Genomic DNA, 16,970 nt, shown 5'->3' with positions numbered 1-16,970 from the left:
GTGATCATGGGCAAGGCACTTAACTTCCCCAATGCCCAGAGCACCTACCTCACAGCACTAGGCATCAAAGAAGCTAGTATATATGTAAAGTGCCTATTATGATGTTCTGCCTTAAAGCCGGACAGCAGTTTTCAGGTTTGCCTAAATGCAAACTGCATAGAAGTACATTGTCCATTATGAGCAAGAGAACTGCTGAAAATAGAATTAGTGATTCAGAAGGTCGGATTATTTCTTAAGGTTCACTGCTGAGTCAGTGTCACCATGGAACATGAAATGCGGATGGTGCCCTGGCAGAACAGACTGTCCTATGTACACATGACCTCCCCGTTCTCCAAGGGCCCTGTCAGCTCTTAGGTCTGTGTGCTTAGACCCGTGTATGCTTACTGCTTGTTCCATGCCAATTTGCATAGGAGATACTTCCTCCTGTGTGATTTCTGTCTGACAGAATTCTTTTCTTCCTCAGAGGGTAAACATTATGTGTAGTTTTTCTGGCCTTGACAAACAGAAGTCATGTTAATAGAGTTCTTTGATGTCTCTCAGTGGGGCTTTGGGGTCCTTGCCATGGCAACAGAGCCTCCAGTCTGGTTCATGAGCACGGAGGTGTTCCTCCAACTCTGTGGGAACCAGTAGAGAAGAGCACCATGGTCCTTGGAGGCAGGACCGTAGCTAGCTTTGTAGGAGGCGAGAACTGTCCTGATTCCTCCCCAGCCTGCATGGTCCAGCTCCAAGGTACTTATTTCCACCTGCATTTTACAAGCCTCCTTGATGCCCAGGAATCCAGAACTATAACGAGACCAAGCCTGCCCTCATAGAGATGACATACACTAGACACCAAACCAAGCCCAGCAAATTGGGAAGGAAGGCAGAGTGAGTGGTGGAAAGGAGAGGGCTGGGGGAGGTGCTAAGAAGAACTTAGGAGAGATCACCTTCCACTTGGGGTGAAGGGAATCAGCAGAAGCGCCCTGGAGCAGGGGCTGCCTGATGGGGGGCTGGGCAGGGGGAAGGGGGGAAAGATGGGTTGGTTTAACGAGACAAATGGGTGATTGGCGCTGGGGAAGCCATAGGAACCAGTGCAGGGTGGGGCATGGTATGGAGATGGGGGAGGACAGGATAGGGAGGGGAGAGAAGCATACAGCCTTACTGGGACCTTCTAGGTGGCATCGATCATGCTCATTTGGCATTGTTACTAGTGAGCCTTAATTACACTTACAGAGAAGTTTATTTAAACTAGATTTAACTGAGTCCCTATTAGTAGATGCAATTACCTACTTTAAACTCTGCTTGATCTAAAGAGGGATGGATGTATTGGTCAGATACCATTACCGCATCACCCTGGACCACAGCTGGAGAATGGCTTTTTGGTCTTGTTTTTTCCCTTCCTGTCACAACCAGAAAAATAAGTGAACTATATATAATATTATTGTGCTGATTATTTCAAGTTGGATTTCCGATTTTGTCTATCACCCACTGCTTTCGCAGGGATTGTAGTTTTATACTTCTAAAAATTGTTTTTCTAAACAAAATTGCATCCATTTTACTCTCCAAAATGTAGGTGCTGCTGAATTTCTGTGGTATTTCAACCTGTGGACTCAGATCTCATCAGCCTCTGGCATGAGGCAGTGCACAGGGATTCCACTTGCCCCAGTGTGGGGATTTCTTGTTGGAAACATTCCTAGGGCCAGTCCTGGCCCTGACGTTTGGGAAGGAAGGATTCCAAATGTGAATCCAAGAAGTAGATGTTGGGTGACATGTTACATTCCATAACTTTATACGCTTGAGAACATCATTGAAAGTTTCTTGGTAATTTGATGCCTCCTAGTTGGCCAAAAAAGAAAACTGTTTTGGTCCTTTTTAAAACAGTCTCCATGGGCAGCTAGGTGGCGCAGTGGATAAAGCACCGGCCCTGGATTCAGGAGGACCTGAGTTCAAATCCGACCTTAGACACTTAACACTTACTAGCTGTGTGACCCTGGGCAAGTCACTTAACCTCAGTTGCCTCACTAAAAAACAAAAAACAAAAAAAAGAAACCAGTCTCCATGTAGTTACTTCAAGTTCATTCAGTTGTTCTTCAAAAGATTCATCTTTTATCGCTTTTGTTATTTGAGCACCCACAAATTATCCCCTTGTTGATTTTAGCCTCACAGGTTCTTGGAAATTGTATTTTCAGATAAGGAAAACCTGTATTGTTTTATCCATTTTTCATTGGACCAAGTTGTAATTTGTAATGGTGGTAAGGCATCTTTTTCAGGACTAGCCACCAGCCAGCCTTTCTTTATCCCTCATCTTTTGGAGAATCTGTTCTTTTCTTTGAGGCCAGTATTTTGAATGTATTGTGGCTTGTTTTTCTGTTTTTCCAGTCCCACTCATTAATACAGTGGCACTCTTGGAGAGCCATATTGTAGTCCTAATAAGAGAGAAAAATCCCTTTTAGATCCTCACACTTACATATGCCAAAAATGCTTTTCATATTAAATGCTTCTCAGGAGAAGGGTTCTATTTTAAACATACTTTGATGTCCTATTGCAGGACATTTCTTCCTTTTTTTAGTCTGGAAGCTAAAAGTTCAGCTGGATTTTTGGATGCATTAAGATCCCAAACAAGGTCATTTATGTCTTGAGTTGTTAACTGAGGCTCTGAGGACAAAGAGTGATTTCCAATGAGGAATCAGCCACAACCTGTGTAGTCTTCTGCTAGGCAACATCATCCTTATAGTGATCAGAATCATCAGGTTCATCTTTTTCCATTCAAACTCCAAGTTTCTGCAATAGGTAGTTTGCTGTTTTTAAAAAAAGATCTTTTCCTCTTATATTTGTTTAACAAAAATAGCAAACTGTTTTCTCCAAATTTTAGGAATCTTTTTTTTTTGTGGGGCAATGAGAGTTAAGTGACTTGCCCAGGGTCACACAGCTAGTAAGTGTCAAATGTCTTAGGCCAGATTTGAACTCAGGTCCTCCTGAATCCAGGGCTGGTGCTATATCTACTGCACCACCTATCTGCCCCTAAATTTTAGGAATCTTAAAAGGCATGTTCCAAGATCCATGGATTTAGTCTAAAGGTCTTTAAGATTTATCTTGATGGTCCCTTTTGTGACCAAAATTGAATTCCTGTACTTTCCTAACTTGGGGAATGGGGAAAGCTTCAATTATTGGGCTTTAAGTGTTAGCTCTTTATCCACATAACCATCACCATATGCTTGACTAAACACATGTGAATGAACATGGCCCAGCTTGTTTTGCCATATAGCATGTAAGCTGGTTCTTTACACTAGTGACTTCTCACTATACCACTCCCCCCTCCAAAGCGTACTTCATTATGGCTTCATTTTACATAATTTATATCACAGTTTACTTCCTACTCCATAAAAGTGGGTGCTAGAGAAATTCCTTGTGTTTTTGATTCAGCATCAAAAATGTACATAAAAATAGCAAGAAATTTTCATGTGACAAAATGTAGATCCAGTACTATAACCTGTATTTATTAAAACTACTTAGCCCCAGGCTGTGGCCTCTTTACTCAAGCAGTGTGAGCTATAGCATTGGAATATGAACAATCCTTTAGCCTTATGCATACTGGGGTTTGATCTGTGAGGTTCTTGTAGAGAGGGAGAGGGTATGCCAGAACTGATAGCACTTTTAAAACTTGATTTTCCCAGAAACGTTCCAAGCAGCGGAAATTACAGCAGAAGGCCTTCCGCAAGAGGCAGCTGAAGGAGCAGAGGCAGGCCCGCAAAGAGAGGCTGAGCGGGCTCTTCCTCAATGAAGAAGTGCTGTCTTTGAAAGTGACCGAAGAAGATCATGAAGGAGATGTTGATGTTCTAATGTGATCAGGGTGAATTTGGCCGTGGGGTTTCTAAGCCTTAACATTATCCTCACAGTTTATGTGGATTTTTTTTAACCAAAATTTTGATTAGAGCTGTGCTGATGATTTAGGTAAATGTTTGACTCCTCAAACTTAAGTGTAGTAATGAAAGTGGCTTTTTGCAAAAATGCTTTTCCAAGTTAGATGACTTCACGGGTTGGTTTGTAGTTAAATCCATTCATGTCAGTGTGTAGATTTAAAATCACTCTCCAAGGTAGATGATTCTCTGTGCAGTAGTACCAGTTGAGTTTTTCCAAAGGGTTGCTGTTTCTGTGTTTGATGCCCAGCTGAAAAACTTTTTTGTGGTGTTGGGGACAAGGAGGCAGGGCTGCAGGTTAAGGTACCATTTGTATATTTTTAGGGAGTATTGTCTTGTGTCTTCATCTGTTATTTATTCATAAAATCTTAGATATAAGATTAGAACCTACTTTTCTTCTCCTTTCCATTCTTTGTGAAGTCAAAATCCCATTAGAATTTAAGCCTGATGATTGTAGGGGGAATAGTTGTGCACTCAATCACAAACTGGGGAACTTATCATGCTGAATAGTCATTGGGTGAGAAAGCCTTTAAAGGGGGAATAACTTTCTGACATTTTCTGGACCTTTAGCATCTAGAATTTTTTTTTCTCTCCAAGACTGATTTTTCTTTTCAGTTTGACCTAATCTTTGCAATTGATTTCCTTTAGCCCAACTTAAGCCTTTAAATTCGAGTAATGGTTTCTGGCTTGCTAAGAGACTCACGTACAAAATTGTCTGGTGTGATAATCCTGGAAACTCTTCTGAACTTCTGTGTGAAACATTTTATAGTACATAAAAACTTTGAACCATGCAAGTTTTCCATCAAAACCATAATGTAAAGTGTCTGCCATGAACGTGAACTAGGTACATGTTTATATTGACTAGTATATTACCACCTTGTAAGTTAGTGTGAAATGAGGGCATTCTTTAAAGTATTTTCATAGTAGTATGTTTGAATGAGTATTAGAAATACTGAAAATTTTAAGTAGCTTAAGACAGACTTTAAATCTTTCTATAGGGAAGTTTATGATGGGGACTATTTGTGTTGACAGTTGATGGGCTGCTCTTTATCATTTTTTGATCATGTCATTCTTGGGGATAAAATATTTTTGGGTGATTATAGATCTATGAAAGAAACAAGTCAGACTAATCATGCCCTGGAGTCCACATTCTTCTCCAATATTTTACTTTTCTGTATTTAGTTCTAAGCAGGTAATTTATTGAGGAGAGAAGTGATCCAAATTCCTATTTCGATGTCTCAGTTGACTTTATTTTTATTTCACTTTGATACCTAGAAGGTTAAATAATGAAACTGGGGGGAAAGAAAAATGACAATTGAAAAAAAACTAGTGTAGCTTTCCTGATACACAGTCAGAACATTGGGAATACTTCCACATGACTCTTTTGTTAAGTATATTATAAAAGACCACATTTGTAAGAGATCCCATTGTTTTCTCACAGTAGTTCTGTTTCTCTTCTTCCCTTCCTGCTTTTTACACCCTCAGATGGTTCTGTTGCTTCAGAAGCAAGGAGGCCAGACACTAGAATTCTCCAAGAGAGTAGGCAAAGCCAGGCTGGACCACGACTCCAGGCCAGGAGTGTCACACTCAAATAGAAACAGATCCCTGAGGCTCCACCGTGATTCAGAAAACAACAAAATAACATCCATGTTGCGTTGTAAATTTCTATTTGTTTTGTTAAACATTTTTCAATTACATTTTAATCTGGGTCAACCCGTGGCATTAAGTTTGACACCTCTGCTCTAGATAATTTAAGTAATAGGAACAGATTTCTTACGGTCGAGCCATGAAAAGTTCGAGGGAATGATTGGCTGGTCTGTGGAGCTATTTTTCAAGGAAAATGGGGCAGTTGTTAGTCTTTGGTTTGAAAAAATGTCTTTTGTCCATCAGATTAATAGAAATCTATCCAAATGTGAATTCAGATGAACTTTATTTGCATTTCATTTCTCTTGACTATGAAAGTGTTTCTGATCAGTGATAACCTTAAAGACTCATCTGTCAGACTCCATAGTGTCCTGTCTTGGCTGATATCTCATATCATACCCATGTGGACATGTTGGATAATAGATACTCGAGAATTTGTGTTCTCCCCTTAGTTGGATGCCTTTTCCCCATTCAGTGATATCCCTCCCCATTTTCACCTCACTTCAGTGGATCTGTGATTTTGTCAATGTGAGTGCTCCCTGTAGCACTGCAGAGAGTAACTCCTCCTGTGTGGCTCTTGGCCATCCGGTGGTTCTTGTCTATCCTGTGTGGTTCTTGTCTGTTCTCCTGTCACTCCTCCACTAGGGCTTTACCCAGTGTTGGGACCTTTCCTCAAGATCTTCTGATACCAAGCAGATTGGGGATACCAGAGGAATGAGTTAGTAACCATTGGTGATCCTTATCTTTCTACAGAACTAGCCCATCCCCTTCATAGTAACTTTCCTTAAACTGTCTAATATTGCAATTGCAACTGACTGCACATGTCACTTTATGCTATTATTGTTTTCCATTTCTTAACAGAAAGGAAGCATGTTGTAACATTAGTTTTGTGAAATCAATATTAGTTGTATTCGATTTACATTCTTGTCTTCATTCCCATCATATAATCATTGTGTGTATATTCTTTGATTCTGCTGTCTTTGCTTTGTGTCACTTCAACAAATCATAGATTTCACTTTTCTGCATAGTTTCTCTTTGGTAATCTGTGGCAGCCTATTCACATGTACCTTTCCATTATCCTTTGTTTGACCTTCAACTCCACATCTGAAGAGACTGGGGTATTCCATGACTTGGAGCCATACTACATCACAGGAGGACTCTTAATGCCAAAAATATGGACCTTTATTTTAGGGTGAAATTTGGGGTCATTAATAGTCCTGCACACTTCTCTAAAGACAATCCAGTCAGCCCTCTAGGCTCAGGTCATTGTTCAACCACAGTGTCTCTCAAAAGTAGAGGGGTTTCCATTTCAGCTGCATGCTGTAGTCTAAACAATGCATAGTCTTCATTCGCCTTTTAAAAATCTTTTAAAAATATTGACATATTTTGTTTTAACAGAGTTATCACTTTGAAATAAATACCCCCTTCATACTACCTTTTCTTAAATTGTCTAATATTGCAATTGCAATTCACTGCACATGTCACTTTATGCTCTTAGAGAGTAAAGAAGCATGTTTTAATATTAGTGGCGTAAAATTATATTAGTTGTGTGAAACTATTAGTCCTGTGAAACCAACATGTCATTATATTTGATTTGAACTCTATTGTCTTCATTTACATTATTGTAGTCATTGTGTATGATCTTTTGGTTCTTTCTTTGCTCTGCATCAATTCATACAATGCTTCCCATATTCCTCTGAATTCTTCATATTGTTTCTAACAGCATAATAGCAGGCCATTGCATTCATATGGCACGTTCTATTCTGCCATTCTTGAGTTGTTGGGCATGTGATTTCCCCCCGCCTTTCCCCCTTTTTTCTGCTACAAAATGTGCTATTCTGCAATTTTGGTACATAGAGGACCTTGCCTTGTCATTGACTTCCATCAAGTATGGGTAGTAGGACTAGATTAAGGTATATGAACAGTTTAATAACATTTCTAAACATAATTCCAAATTGTCCCACCAACAGTATATTAGTCTACCTGTCTCCCACATTGTCCTCTACCATTGACTATTTTCATCAATTATCAGATTTGCCAATTTAGTGGGTGTCAGGCCTCAGTGTTTTTGCATTTCTCTTGTTAATGATTTAAAGAATTAGTATTCTCTTTTTTCTGCCACTCTCACGTGACTGAAAGCCATTTTGCATTTTTCCTTATTTCACGGGTCACTGTGGGCACGTGATTGATCACTCTGTGACCAGCCTACAGGTGAACGCACCAGTTGAAACTATTCCTTACAAAGTAGCCATGGTCCCCTGGGACTGGGCTCTGCAGCCCTAGCCTTAGAGAACTTAGAGTCACCATCCTGCCCGTGAAAAGGCAACAGAAAATGAATCAGTTTCTCCTGGTTTGTTTAAAAAAAAAAGAAATCAAATTAGTCATTTAAGTATATAGCAAAATGGAGATATCATTTCTGCAGAGATCATTCATTGAATGATTTGGATTTATTAATTACAGATGTGATGAATGTTCACAGATGTAGCAAAACGGTTTATAATGACTGCACTTCAGCTTTCTCTTCCCCACCCCTTCCTAACATTTCAAGTGTTTGACCTAAGGCAGAATAATGGCGTGGAAGTGAGCCTTCAAAGCAGGTAAACCTGGGTTCAAGTCATGACTCATCTTTAGCCTGGCTGTGTGACACCTCTTGTTGTTCCAGGCATATCTCTAAGGTGATCCATTGTCTAGGAGGGTCTGCATAGGTGGAAGTACAGTCCCTCCTGTGGGAACTTCCCACGCTGATGAAACCATAGGTCCTGATGGAAATGGCACAAAACTGGCTTCATTAGAAAGGAGTTGGATGTCTAGGAAGATCGCGAAAGGAGCACTCCATCTGTGGTCTCAAGAAATGTTTTACTTGAGTGCCATCTTCCTTGCCTGTGAAATCAAACTTGGTCAGAGTCCATAAAATACAACAATTCTTTGACCAAGCCTACATTCCTTCAAAGAAAGTCAATATTGCAGAACAAATCCTGAGGTATTGGCCTTTCTGATTCTTCACAGATTTGGTGCAGATACTGTTTTAATATGCCTTTTAAAATTGGAAAAATGCCCTCTTGAAGGAATAGCCTGTTAAGTCAAAATTGTATTTACTCTTTTTTGGAATAGACTAAGTTCTATGACGTCTCCATATTGATACAGATGTGCATTGGAGTTCAGAAACAGTACGTGGACAATACTACTGCACCATTGGTAGCTATTCCTCTTGAGGCCCACCTGAGGCTTCTTGTTTTTTCTCTTTACTTTTCCCTTTTACATGTCTGTTACTGATGTGTACTTTGTTCTACTGCTGCTTCTTGTTTCATTTCACATTATTTCATAAAGCTCTTTCCAGATTTCTTTGTATTCCTCAAATTTGGCCATTTTAATTACATTATATCAGTGTACCACAATTATTTCACCATTTCCCTACTGTCAGACAGGTTACTTCCAGGTTTTTTTGCAAGTATATTTAGTGCCACTATGATGATCAAAGGCATTTTCAAGGCATGATTATGTTTCTTTCGTAACTTGTACTGGCCAGATGGCTCTCCAGAAAGATTTTATAGGCCCGTGCTTCTGCCAGCAGTGAATGAATTGTTTCACAGCAACCTGTTGCTTTTAGTTATTTTTGCCAGTTTGATAGGTGTGGGGTCATACCTCAAAGTTGGTTTCATTTGGCATTTCTTTTATTATTAATGAGGTTAAGCATTTTTCAAGTGGTTAGTCATTTGTTTTTCTTTAAAAAATTGTATCCTTTAGCCATTTATCCATATATGTTTTAGATGAGGTGGGGGTGGGGAGAGTGAGGTAGTTATTACCACTATAATTTTTTAAAATAGTTTTTCATATAGTTTTGATATCACTCTTTATCTGTTGTGTTTGTCCTTAAATATTTTCCACAGTCTATTCTTTTTAAAAGTTATATTGAGTTGTATTGTACAGAACATTTTCATCTTCATGTAGTCAAGCACATAGGTTCTGTTGTCTTCTCTTTGAATTGAAAAAGAAATCCATCCCCCATCTACAATTTAGATAAACACTTTATTATTTTATTTCGTGTTTTTATGTTTTAAGTTCATCTTTCAGCTGGAATTTACTGGGGTATATTGTGTAAAATATTAGTCTAAATCCATTCCCACCAAATTGCCAACCAGTTTTCCCAGGTTAAGTAATGAATCCTCTGCTCAATCTCTTTCTTTTCTATCAGTTCACCAAACATTAGTCTTTTGTAGACATTTATTTGGATGCCTGGTGTATCTAGTCCGTTCTCTCGACAGATTTCTCCATTCCTTGTACACTACCAGATTGTTTGGATAATAACCACTTGGTAATAATTTGTTTTAAAGTCTGGCAGGGCAAGACCACCTTTGTCAGCTTTTCTCTTTAGTGTGCCCTTTGGTAGTTTTACTTCTTTTCCACACAGATTGTTTTTGCCTTGTTTTGTAAAGAAGCCCTTGACATTTGGATTTGTATTGCATTAAATAGGTAAGTTAATTTGGGCTACATGTTCATTTTAACTATGTTAAGTTGTACCTTATACCAGGCTTGTCTGAATTTGAAAAATATGATTGTTTTTTGACCTGGGGAGAACAAGTGCACATTATATTAAATAACAAATTAGATCTAAATTTAGAAATGCTTTTGAAATCTCAGATCAAATTAAAGTGCATCAATCCTATTTCAGCCTTTTAATTGTACAAGTTTAATTATTATCCATCAAGGCCTCTAGAGCTAGGTAAGAAATTAAGTAGATGATACTTTCTTTTCTGTCCCAGACTTGCCTTTCTCATTTTCATACCACCTAATAACAAACAATGTAGTTTGGGCCCATGCAGGAATACCACATGCGCTTTAGAAATATTGTTTTTTCCTTTTAACACCATCATCTTTAACACATTTTTCTCTTAGATTTGTTTTTGGCAGGCTATAGAATCAGACAGTACATTCACACTGCATTGTTGATACTTGTGGGAGTTTTTAAAGTCTTTTCCAATTTTATCTCGAAAACAAAATTATTCTTAATGAGTAAGAGAAGCAACCGAGAGGTACAGGAACTTTGCTAACCTAGGCATTGCTGTAATCCTCTGGCCTGGGACATAAGTGCTCCACTTACACAATTTCACATCATTCTTAGCTTTTACTTCCTTTGGAAATTGAATTTACCTTCTCAAAAGGCTTCAAAGGAACAGTGACAATCGAGTTTTAGCTGAACTGTAGAGAATCAACAGCTCTGAAGTCCAGCTGCCCAGGAAGAAGGTGGAGCAGCTGCATAGTTCACTTTCCTCCTTCAGATACCTGTGCTTTTGTGCTTTTCAGCCTTTTAGCACCATCATTAAATTCAAGCTTTTAAAATACTTCAAAATGAAGTTCTTACTAAGCACTGTAAGCAAACTAGTTTGGTCTTCACTGGATCCCATAGTGAGAGTTTGTGATTTGTTAGAAAATGGATTTGGCTATCATTTGGGATGAGTAGAACCTTTGGAGATGGAAGTACAGGGCTGTGTGTGGCTTGGGGCTCTGCTCTAGCCGTGCATGTGCATCTTAACTATGGAGAGACAGAAATAATTCTTTAAGTTGGTTAAAGTTAAGGCTTCATCTGGATGGCTTGAATGGAGCTGGAAGCTGGGACCCTTCTCACGCTCAGAGCTGCTTATTTGCTTCTCAGTACTTGATCCATTAAGCTGCTTAAGCCAGTAGGTTGGGATTTGGTCATTTGCCTGAAGGTTTTGGAAATATGGCTGCAAATTCCCATTACTGGCATTGGATTCATTTTTATGGTCCACTATCTGCCATTCTGAGCCTTTGTGGGTCTGGAATTCAATAGCTTGTGCTGTCCAAAGCAATGAAGGAAATGAAAAGAGATTTAAAACATTTCATAGGGGGTTCAATTTCAAATGAGTTTTTCATTTTCAAAGGTCAATAGTTATATTTCCCAAGATCAGAACCAAAACAAGGATAAGATTGGCTGGTCTGAGTCATTTTAAAATTCTCTGAATCATTGTATAAGATGGGTAAGTCAGGATTTCCCCCGATCTCTGGTCATGGTATTATTATACTCTATTATCACATTCTGATGCACTTTTGTACATACAGCTGTTTTCTGTATATTCTATACCTACCACAATGTATATAAAAGCCTTTTTCTGAAGTGAAGGACTTAATCACTGCAATATTCCTAGTTCTTGTTGCTTTGAGGCCCTCGTATATAAAAATCATCACACAGTTGAGAATGAACACATACGAGTTGCAATTCAAACTGACAACATGACAGAGGTGTCTGTTGAAACTGTAAATACAGATGAAGTGTTTGGATTACACCATCGATCAGTCATGTTTACATATTGGATTGATACACAGCCCACATTTGCTTCACTCTTACTCTTGCCTAATCTTCCCCTTCTGACTCTACCCAAGAAACTTGACCTACTGGCCAGGAAGGAACATAACAATGGTGCTACCTACCATGGTCCAGTTGAGAAATTAGCACACTGTACACATGGATTACATAGAACAGCATTTTGATGCTTCTTCCCTTGCCCTATTTCCTCCACATACATGCACGCACATGTGCGCTCACACACACACACACACACACACACACACACACACACACACACACACACACACGAAGATTTTCTTTAGTCCCTGTAAGCTTTTTTTGTGAATGTTATTTTCCAGGGTTCATTCATTGGTAATACCAAAATTTGCCCACAGAGATCAGAGACGTCCTGATACTTTATGGGCATCATAATTAAGTGCATTTTTTGTCATTTAAAAAAACGAATATAAAACCAGCTTAGAAGGTTTGCATAGTACCTGTAACATAGTATTTTTTTATTCTTTCTCACTTCAGATATTGCCTTTCACAGATTTTTCTATAAAAACAAATAATTATAAACAGAATGTTTCCATTACCAATTAAAGATTATCATTGAACCATGGTTAAGAAATATCCAGAGAGAAGACTTCAGTTAGATCTTCAGGAATATCTTTGCCTCCAGGGGGTGGGAGGGTTACAATAGAGAATAAGGGTAGCTTTTATCTCCCCTCCTCCCCCCATGGAAAAGCTATAGGATTATGTAGAGTGAAATTGATCAATCTATTTAATTGCTATGGGGAAGAAAAGGTGGGGGTGGGAGAAGCTGCAATTTTGGGGGGCAAAGATACAAGGTTCAAGAAAATAATGCAGTTTTCGTGAAAGTCTAATTCATGCTTTTTCTGTAATCTTAGATTTTGAACAGTGTGGCTTAGAACATATGGCACATATATATGCTTATGACCTTTGGTCATATAAAGCTTTGGATGAGATGCAAAACCACTTATCATAGTTTAGAAGTGAACTTTAGCAATTGAGAAATGGAGGACTTGGGAGTTATATGAAAGGAAAAGTTGGCTTAAACTTATGAAAAGCTACCATTAAGTTTGGGAACTAGGCAGTTTAACACAGCTGAGTGAACAGCTTTCTCAAGTCTTAGTTGTTTCATTTGGCTGAGGGATGACAACTAATGATTGAATAGTATGGGAAATTCTCTATCTTCATTAATCTAGCTTAGGAATTTCTAGTTCTCTCCCCTATTCATTGCCACTTAACATTTTCTTATTAGTCTATTTCTCCTTCTCTCTGACAGGAACAGTTATAAGTAACATAAATGTTCACACAGGGAAGGAAAAAAATCCATTTTACACTGATATATTACTGTGGTATCAGAAAACCCATTGGCAGTGATGTGAACTACAGATCCACCCTCTATAAAGTGTTTGTGTCACATTGTGCAGCATTGGCACACTGCTAGGGGCAGAGAAGCCCTTGTGATGCTTGGGCAGGTACATTTTACTTCATTATTTGGGGTTTAACGGGAAATGTAGGTGATGTGTTTGGATGTGTGTGAAAGTGAGTGTGTTTCTGTGTGTGTCTCTGTGTGTCTGTGTGTTATCTTAGAATTTTAGTAGATTGAAAGAAAATAAAGCCGGCTCTGAATTTGTTTTTTCCAGTGAGTAAAATTCATCATCTAAATCTGTCATTTATGTTTATTTTAGTAGTCAGAATCCAAGAGAGTTCATTTTAAATAAATATGTAGTGTTTATTGTTCCTTTTCATTTTAAATTAAGCTCTTAAAACTTAGAGTTAATCATTGTGCATTTGACTATCACTGATAGAGTAATTGTTTATGCTATTATTGTACAATAGGCAGTAAACTACTGATGGTGTTAGTTTGAACACTGAGCTCAGTGAGTATTTTTGAGCTAGAAGAAGCCTGTGTCTGTTTTTCTCCTTCCATTTGAGCCATGGAGAATAAAGAACATGGGGACGGAGGGGGAGAGGAGAGAAGGAACTACTGAAAAGGAGTAGGACAAAAGCAGAAATTATCTAACAACCCCAGGACCTAAATAATCTGAGCCAGTTTGGGCCAGAATAATCAATAAACAATATTGAGCACCTACTGTATACAAGTGCACTTTGCTAGCCATTTTAAGGAATTTTTAAAAACCATAAAATATAGTCCCTGTCCTCAAGTTTTTTCTAGAAATAAATCATAAGAAATTCAAACTTCCAAATATGTGACTATATCAAGATTATTTTTTTTAAAAAGAAACCTACCAGAATTTAGATAAAACTAATTTTAGATTTCAAAGGTTTATTAAAATTGATCTTGGTAAGCCCCCTCATTTTATAGATGAGGACATTGGGGTGAAGTGAGGAAGGACCCATAGCCAGTTAGTGTCAGAGCCAGGATTCGCACCTTGGTCTCCTAACTCCTAGTCTCATGTTCTCTCCACTCTGGCATGTGTTGTCCCTTTCCACATAGGTAAGCTGGCATGGAAACTGCTACATTCTTTGGAATATGTATTTCTGAGGGTGGCAAATCTTTATCTTTTTGAGGAAGGACTTGGTTTTGGGAACTAGCCAAAAATTATCTGGAGGCAAGGCTAGGTAATCAAGCTGGGATTTGGGGTTTTGATTCCAAAATGAGATGTGACCATCCCCAAAGAGTCCAGAGAAGCTGAGTGGGTGTAGTGGCTTCATTATACAAACTGTCCAGCCTCCCCGCGTCGCCACCTTTTAGAGACCAGTGCTCACTTCTGTTGAGAAAGTAATGCCTTGTTTAACCTTGGAACGGGGAAAGAATGGCTCAGATTATGTGAATGAATAAATTAGGGGTGAAATTTGCTATAGAAATAGGGGACATTCCTTGGAGTTCGGCAAGAGGTAGCTTTTGGACAAATAAAACTGGATTATATACCAGCTCACTAAGTTAGGAGACTCCTTCTGGGAGGTGAGTGAGAGAAGCTAGATTTGAACAGGTTTGAGAACTCTGGCTAAATGGTCAGAATTCTTCATGGAATGAGGGATATGTGAGGATTTGTCACTGATGATGGTCCTTCCTGCCCCACAATATTTCAGTCACTTGGGTCTTCTCACTGTGCTCAAAGTAGGTTGGACTCTTTCCTGCATTTGTGATCTTTGCTCTTGCTTCTCCCCACCTACCCCAGCTGTACAAACCCTCCTTCCTGCCTATCTCGATCTTTCTTATCCATTTTCTGAGGACCCATGCCAAGTACCAGCCCTTCCCTGAGGCCTTCCTTAGCTGTTCCATTCCGGTACTGTGGCATTTGGGCGCTCAATCCTCTACTGACTTGCATCATTACCCGATTGTTATTTGTGAGTGTTGTGTCTCTGAAGTAGAGCGGAAGCTTCTTGAGAGGAGGCACTGCCTTCTGTTTCTTTGTTCCACCCCCCCCCCCCACTTAGCTCAGTGGGGGGGGGGGACTTTGTCAGAGTCCAATGGCTACTCAATGGATTGAACTGAATGAACACTGGAAGCAAAATGAATTTGGACAACTATAGGAAAATTATTTAAACAAATTTCTCCCTCTACTCTATAATGTCCCTGTTGCTTTAGGGGATCCAAAGATGTACTGTTTCTAAATGTGACTTAGCTTTAGTCACTTGTGAGTATCCGAAGGTATATACTGAAGTGCCGTTATTAGTCACGAGAGCTTTTAGGATTTGTGCAGAAAGAAATATATTTTGATCCCAAATAGAATTTCATCAAACTCCGGGCACAACAATCTTCCCTTCCTCCTGTTTTAGAGGAGTCCAAGTTAATTGAAAGCAGATGTGAAATGCTATGTTTTCTACCAATCCTTGTTGTTCTCTTCAAAATAATTTGGAGCTGCACATTGTTGTTAATTGAGCTTGCTACAAGTGCTGGTTGGTCGTGGGGAGATGAAGCAAAGGCTTGGTCTTAAGACAAGCCTATTTGCAGGCTGATAAAGTGAGTGTAATTTAGGGTTCTTAAATGTTGGATTGACATATGTATTAAAGTTCTGGAACACTTCTTGCTGTTGCATTAACCCTGATTTGTCTGTGATGCTTGATTGCATTTTATAGCTTTGTCCGTTACAAATGTGCTGACAATGTGTATAAGGGGTCATCACTTCATCGTAATTGCACACAAACTTCCTGTACACTCTGATGCTGAGACCAATAACATGACTACCATAGCCAGAATAAACTCATTCGCCTATTAATTTAGTGCTTGTACCTGCTTTGTAAGGGGAGAATAGTCTTTAAATGAGCCTAGTAGCATTGATTTGTGATTAATCATTTTTACTTAGTGACTCATCTGTGATCATAGTAGAACAACAAGGTTGTGTTTGCTTGGTGGTAGTAGCTCCGTATATCTTGTGTGCATCCAGAAAATGGCCTTGGCCATGAACTGTGTGTATGACTAAGAGTTGTTTAAAGATATAAGGGGGTGGGTTGGGGAGGGTGGGAAGGGGGAAGGAGAGTGTGTTTGTCTGCAGACCCCAAAGAAGAATTGGGATTAAATAATAGCCTTGATTTGAAATTGTAACAGCACTACTCATGGTAGTTGCATTTGTTTATTGGGCACCTTGCTATTGCTTAGGCTCTGAATTGAAAAAAAAAGTTTTATCTCACCTCTGTTTTTCCCTTCTTTCGAGTTTCTCCAAGTATTTGCCACATTAACCTCACACTCGGGATGGTAAATTTGGGGGAATTAATAAATTTGTTCGACCACTTCATCCTGTTGCAGTCTGAATTGTATACAAAATGCATTAAGAACCAATTGTAGACATGGAGTACTTTATAGGCCACCTTCCTTGATCTCTACCTGAATCACCCATCCCTTCTGTTGTCCAAGACAAGACTGCTCTGCTACAGTAACCACCCTTCTCCTGGAGCATAAAACACATACACTTAGCAGGAACCCCCAGAGTCTACTCTCCCATGGGTAAGTCACACAAAGCATACACAAGGAGCCTGACAGCCATTTGAAGGTATAGGGGCCTGGTAAAAAAAACACATGAAGGTTAAGAATCACAGTTTCCCAGCGCCACTGTAGTGTGGGCATGTTGCATGAAGCTTCTCCTCACTCTTATCCATAGATGCAATACAGTCTCTTCTGGCAGACCTGGAGT

At 39.2% G+C, this 16,970-nt stretch overlaps 1 protein-coding gene across 1 annotated transcript in view; it reads left to right on the top strand.

Annotated features, from left to right (window-relative positions):
* The window catches only part of FAM199X (family with sequence similarity 199, X-linked), a 45,443-nt gene extending 28,869 nt beyond the window's left edge, over nucleotides 1–16,574 (top strand). The window contains exon 6 of the mRNA XM_043974733.1: nucleotides 3,654–16,574. Coding sequence (XP_043830668.1) covers nucleotides 3,654–3,824 — 171 coding nt within the window. The 3' untranslated portion in view covers nucleotides 3,825–16,574. The remainder of the gene's footprint in view (nucleotides 1–3,653) is intronic.
* The last annotated feature ends 396 nt before the right edge of the window (nucleotides 16,575–16,970 follow it).

This window comes from Dromiciops gliroides, chromosome X (genome assembly GCF_019393635.1).
Source record: "Dromiciops gliroides isolate mDroGli1 chromosome X, mDroGli1.pri, whole genome shotgun sequence".
Lineage (NCBI taxonomy): Eukaryota > Metazoa > Chordata > Mammalia > Microbiotheria > Microbiotheriidae > Dromiciops > Dromiciops gliroides.
This window is presented reverse-complemented; position numbering and strand designations above follow the sequence as displayed.